Source organism: Prinia subflava, chromosome 11, assembly GCF_021018805.1.
Source record: "Prinia subflava isolate CZ2003 ecotype Zambia chromosome 11, Cam_Psub_1.2, whole genome shotgun sequence".
Lineage (NCBI taxonomy): Eukaryota > Metazoa > Chordata > Aves > Passeriformes > Cisticolidae > Prinia > Prinia subflava.
In genome coordinates, this window is record NC_086257.1 from 24,579,711 (window position 1) to 24,585,719 (window position 6,009).

At 52.6% G+C, this 6,009-nt stretch overlaps 1 protein-coding gene across 1 annotated transcript; it reads left to right on the top strand.

Moving 5' to 3' along the window:
* The first annotated feature begins 890 nt into the window (after positions 1-890).
* Positions 891-4,817, top strand: SSR3 (signal sequence receptor subunit 3). Its single transcript, XM_063408498.1, has 5 exons — positions 891-1,100; positions 2,515-2,641; positions 3,102-3,200; positions 3,692-3,823; positions 4,436-4,817. The coding sequence occupies exons 1-5, from the start codon at positions 962-964 to the stop codon at positions 4,500-4,502; spliced, it is 564 nt and encodes a 187-aa protein (XP_063264568.1). The 5' UTR covers positions 891-961; the 3' UTR covers positions 4,503-4,817.
* The last annotated feature ends 1,192 nt before the right edge of the window (positions 4,818-6,009 follow it).

The window sequence follows — 6,009 nt, forward strand, 5'->3', positions numbered from 1 at the left end:
TTAACCTCACTTACATTTAACCTCATTTCCACATAGCATCTCCTCACGGTGTGCACCTGAAGTGTTTTCTTGGAAGCAGAGAACACTAGTAACTGGAGGGAACTAAATGGGGGAGATGACTTGAATTAAATTTTAGAAAAAGACGATTTGCTAAGTGAAGTTTACACCAAAACATTAAAGATGTGAAGAGACTTGGCAGTCCAGGGGACAAGGAGTGCTGCAGCCAGCCCAGGCCATCGGGACAACGCCTGTACCCACTGGCAAGTGCTCCTCATTGATGTTCATCCCCAAAATCTCTGCGGGCTGTCACCACGAACTGCAGAGGGAACATCAGGAACAGTGAGAAGCAGGGCACTCTGCACTGTCCCCCAGGCTGGGGTGGAGCTGGGGACATCAGGAGCGGTTCTAAAAGCCAGAGGACAGAAACACTCTGCTGTGGGAGCAGGGGGCTGGGATTTTTCACAGCGGGGGGAAACACGAGAGAAAGCACGGCCGATATGCACTGCTCCCCAGCCGAACTGAGCCCGCAGGGAGCGCGGGGAACTCACCTGCCTCTGCCTCAGCCACACGGGGCTACACCGGGATGGGATCGGCATGGGGATGGCATGGGGATGGGATCAGGATAGGATCGGGGCCGGGCTGAGGGCTGGATCGGGGCCGGGCTGAGGGCTGGATCGGGGCCGGGCTGAGGGCTGGATCGGGGCCGGGCTGAGGGCTGGATCGGGGCCGGGCTGAGGGCTGGATCGGGGCCGGGCTGAGGGATGGATCGGGGCCGGGCTGAGGGCCGGATCGGGCTGAGGGCTGGATCGGGGCCGGGCTGAGGGATGGATCGTGCTGAGGGATGGGGCCGGGCTGAGGCAGCGCCGCGCTCCGGAAGCGCTCCCGGCCCGCCGGGCCCGCCCCGCCCCGTGGCGCCTGACCCGGAGGCGCTCGGGCCGCGCTGACGCTGCCTTGTCCCGCCATGGCTCCCAAGGGCGGCCCCGGCGGCCGGCAGCAGTCCGAGGAGGATCTGCTGCTGCAGGACTTCAGCCGCAACCTCTCGGCAAAGTCCTCCGCGCTTTTCTTCGGCAACGCCTTCATCGTCTCCGCCATCCCCATCTGTGAGCGGGCGAGGGCGGGCGGCAGCCGTGAGGGGAGCGGCGGGTTCGGAGGGGAGGGGAGACCCTGGGAGAGGGGGATCTGCAGCCCTGAGGGGATCAGGAGATTGGGAATAGGGATCAGGGCTCACCGCGGGCTCTGTCCCGCTGCCGATCCCGGGGCTGCTGCTCCGCGCCCGGCTCCGAGCCCCGTCGGGTCCTGGCTCCAGCCGTGTCGGATCCTGGTTCTGAGCTATGTGGGATCTTGGCTCAGGACCCTCTCAGATCCTGGCTCCAGCCGTGTGGGAACCCGGTTCCAGCCCTGTCCCGGTTCTAGCCGGGTCCAGTCCCGGTTCTGAGCGGTGTGTGGTCCTGGTTCCATCCAGGTCGGGTCCCGTCTCCAGCCCTGTCCCGGTTCCAGCCGTGTCCCGTTTCCAGCTGTGTCCCGGTTCCCGCCCTGTCCCATCTCCAGCCCTGTCCCTGTTCCCGCCCTGTCCCGGTTCCAGCCCTGTCCCTGTTCCAGTCCTGTCCCGGTTCCAGCCCTGTCCCTGTTCCAGTCCTGTCCCGGTTCCAGCCCTGTCCCGGTTCCAGCCCTGTCCCTGTTCCAGTCCTGTCCCGGTTCCAGCCCTGTCCCTGTTCCAGTCCTGTCCCGGTTCCAGCCCTGTCCCGGTTCCAGCCCTGTCCCGGTTCCAGCCCTGTCCCGTTTCTAGCCCTGTCCCGGTTCCCGCCGTGTCCCGGTTCCAGCCCTGTCCCGGTTCCAGCCCTGTCCCGGTTCCAGCCCTGTCCCGGTTCCCGCCCTGTCCCGTCTCCAGCCCTGTCCTGGTTCCAGCCCTGTCCCGTTTCTAGCCCTGTCCCGTCTCCAGCCCTGTCCCGGTTCCCGCCCTGTCCCGGTTCCCGCCCTGTCCCGGTTCCAGCCCTGTCCCGTTTCTAGCCCTGTCCCGGTTCCAGCCCTGTCCCGTCTCCAGCCCTGTGCCTGTTCCCGCCCTGTCTTGTCTCCAGCCCTGTCCCGTCTCCAGCTCTGTCCCGGTTCCAGCCCTGTCCCGGTTCCAGCCCTGTCCCGGTTCCCGCCCTGTCCCGGTTCCCGCCCTGTCCCGTTTCTAGCCCTGTCCCGGTTCCAGCCCTGTCCCGTCTCCAGCCCTGTCCCGGTTCCAGCCCTGTCCCGGTTCCAGCCGTGTCGCTGCAGCCCTGCCGCGGTGCGTGCCCGGTGTCGGGTGCCAGTGCTCTCCCAAAGCCCCTTTCAGCCACACTCAAAGCTCATTTCCCCTTCCAAAGGTTTTTAAGTGCAGCTGAAAGACCTCCCCAGGTGATTCTGGAGGAGATGACTTTGCTCAGGCAGAGACTGTGGAACTACAGAGCTCAGATCCTCTGTGGGTCTCCAGTAAGGGACGTTTTGCTTGGAGACAAACTGCTTCAAATACCATTCTTCCTTTGCTTTAAGGGCTTTACTGGAGAATATGGCATATGGATCTTGTTCAGTCTGCAGTCCTGTACAGCGTCATGACCCTCATCAGTACCTATCTCGTGGCTTTTGCATATAAAAACGTCAAGTTTGTCCTCAAACACAAGTAAGTTTGGTGCCTGTTTGAATTATCATTTAATAATTTAACAAAACCGCCATTTGCTGTGGTAGTTTTTTGTTAATAAGAATTCCTGAAATGTAACTCCAAAAAGTATTTTGCACAGAAGTATCTCATAATTGCTTTCTGTTGTTCTCTTGTCATTATAGTCAAATCTTGTCAGCTAAGAGTATAGTGAAATAGTGATTGTGAAATCCACCATCATGCTTGCTGGGTATCAACACAGATTATGTTTAAATTATAAATTATATTACTTACTGTATGTGAATTATCTTACATTTGGTAATTGCTGTTACTATTTCTTGTTGTCCCTTCACCCTGACAAAGCTGTCCAGTATCTTGGCTGAGGTGTATTCCTCACTGTACATAACTCTTCCTGTAGTGCAGGGTTGGGCTGTGGGGTTTCTTTTCCATTTCTGAAGTGTGACATGAGGGCTGGTGCTTGCAGGGTGGCCCAGAAAAGAGAAGATGCTGTTTCCAAAGAGGTGACTCGCAAGCTGTCCGAGGCGGACAACAGGAAGATGTCCCGCAAGGAGAAGGATGAAAGGTGATCTCTCTGTCCCCTTCCTCCTCTCCCTTGTTGTAGGACTGCCTTAAATGTCTTTAAGGCTCTGGCTGGGGTGGCAGGGACTGTGCTTGGCACTGGTTTTGCTGTGTTCTGGTAAGCAGAAGCTGCAGGGTAGCTCTTGGTTCAGCTCCAAGCCCTTTTGAGGTGAGTCAAGGGAAGGTGTCAGATGCTCTCGGTGTTAGAGGGGATCCCCACTGGGACAGTGCAGGGTGGGAGCTTTGGAGCCAAACTCTGTTCCCTGGAGAAGCACTGCACACTTGTGGGTGTGCCAGGATCTCCCCATCCCTGGCAGTGCCCAGGGCCGGCCTGGGCAGGGCTGGGAGCAGCCTGGGACAGTGGGAGGTGTCCCTGCTATGACAGGGGGTGGAGTGGGATGAGCTTTAAGGCCCCTCCCAACCCAAACCATTCCAGGATTCTGTGATATTCATTGATTTCAGTATATTTGACATTTTATCTCTGCTTGCTGCTAGGATTCTGTGGAAGAAAAATGAAGTTGCAGACTATGAGGCAACAACTTTCTCCATCTTCTACAACAACACCCTCTTTCTGGTGCTGGTCATCATCGCTTCCTTTTTTGTGCTGAAGAACTTCAACCCCACTGTGTATCCTTTGTGCCCACCCTGAAACCCCCCCAGCCCCCTCCTGCTGGGTGTCATCACTGGCTGTAGCTGTCCTGTGGCATTCCTCTGTTGGTAATGCAGCTCATTGTAGTCCAGCAGCTTGGAAAGTTGAAACAAAAATAAGAGTACAAAAAAGAGTCTCCCAATCACATAAATGTGACCTGAGATGTTTTAAGGATATCACTTGGACAGCATACAGGAGTTCTCCTGGCTTTGCCATTTCCACTGTCCTTTGGAGTGAGGACTCAGCTGTTTCCTGCAGAAACACTGAGGCAGTTCTGGCTGCCAGGAGCTCTTCCCTGACAGGGTGCTTCAGCTCCAGTAACTCACAAGTAAAATGCTTTGTTCCTGAAGGATATTAGTATTGCCAGCAGTTAATCCAAGATCTGTATTCATAAAACTTGTCAGAAAACAGGCTTAACTTATGGGTGTCTTAATTCTGAAGGTGAGTTCTGAAGCTGTGTTTCAGGTTGCAATATTCCAGTTTCAAAACTACAGAGAAAGATCATTTCAATTCCTTGCTTTTCATAAAACTCCTACAAATGTTCTGTACCAGAGAAGGATGTTGACAATTCCTTAACCTGTTCCCTACAGAAACTACATCCTTACCATCAGTGCTTCCTCAGGACTGATTGCTCTGCTGTCCACAGGATCCAAGTAGAAGAAAACCCACAGCAGTTTCCGTGAGAGGCTTCAGCTGCCATCAAAATGCCCGAGGGTGGAATAGGAATATTTTTTTTAGCATGGGGAAATGTGGGGAAGGTTTGAATCCAAACTGGTTGAATTACATTTACATTTGGTATCTTTGCATGGTATTTGATATTGGAGTTACTCAGTTGTTTTTTTACTTAGCAAGGAGAGGGAGTGGGGTGTGAGCTGTGAGCAGACACCACCTTTCTGCAGCTGCACCCTGGGGACAATCCATTTATCATTGTAACTTGAAAAGTTGTAATAAAAGGAGCTTTTTGCCATTTGATTCCTTGTATTTTCATTCTTCATTTAAAAAACCCCAGGGATTTTCACATCTAGGTTTGTCAACTTTTTCTCCTTCCAGAGGAGAGGAGACTTCTCCAAGCTAACATATTCCTTAGAAGCACTCCTCATTTAGGAGTTACTTGGAGTCAGGACAAAACCTAAATCTCCTAGGAACACACTTTTGAAGTGGTTTGAATGGTTTCTTTTTTTTTCATTAATCTTCAAAGCTGTAAATAAATAAAAGCCCTGCCAGTCTCCCTGCACAGCTGAAGAAAAATGCTTGAGCTGGCTTTTAATAATGGGTTTATCAGAAAATCCTGTGCTGCCTTTTCTGGCTATCACTGGAGCAGCTGTTCACTTAAATGCCAAACTCTGCTGATATTAATGGAATTCCAGTTAAAGATCCTGCCATTACAGACTTGGGATCCTAAAGAGAGAAGAAAGTGAAAGTTTATAATCACATTTAACGTAACAATTACTCTGCTAATCTTGGCTTCAATAAGATTAAATGGAAAATGGAGTAAAATGGAGAATGTGACGAGCAGGAGACAGTAATGGCTCTATTTCTGACAAATTCAAGTACTTTTGGTCGTTTTATACTCTTCAATTAACTGTTTTCTCTCAAAATACATGGATTTTTTTTATCCCTTCTGCCTGACTGTTCAGCACTGGAAGGACACATTCCACAGAGCTGCTGCCTGCCTCGGACAGTTTCCCTTTCCCTCCCTTCTCAGGGATCAGTATAACTGGTGGATTTTAGGCTGAGTATTAGCTCACATAAAGAGATTTTTAACAACCTCCAAACAGCCAGAGCCCAGCACAAAGCCAGGCTGGCTCCTCTGGGAGCAGCAGGACTTTGCTGTTGCTGTTTTTGCTCTGTTGCTCTCAGAGCCCCCAGTGCTGAATTCAAACCTTTGAACAGACAATGTTCTACTCCCTTTCCTGGCAGGGCTTTAGCAGGTGGATTTTCCATAAAATCTGCTGTCTGGAAAGAGCTTGGAAGCAGCACTTTGTTCTGCCATTACTGTCAGCTCACTGAGCCTTTTATTATCAGCTTTTCATCTCCTCCTAGGGCTTTTCTGGTATTGACACTTGCTGAGGCCTGGAGCTCAGCGAGTGTCAGAACTTTCCTGGAGAGGGAACATTGAGCACTGACAGCCTGAAACAAAAGCAGGTGGGTGGGGTGGGTTGTG

Bases quoted from the DNA above. Each gene is read 5' to 3' on its own strand.
- SSR3 (XM_063408498.1), top strand. From the start codon at position 962: ATGGCTCCCAAGGGCGGCCCCGGCGGCCGGCAGCAGTCCGAGGAGGAT. The intron at 1,101-2,514 runs GTGAGCGGGCGA...CTTTGCTTTAAG, and splicing joins CGTCTCCGCCATCCCCATCT to GGCTTTACTGGAGAATATGG. The intron at 3,201-3,691 runs GTGATCTCTCTG...GCTTGCTGCTAG, and splicing joins CGCAAGGAGAAGGATGAAAG to GATTCTGTGGAAGAAAAATG.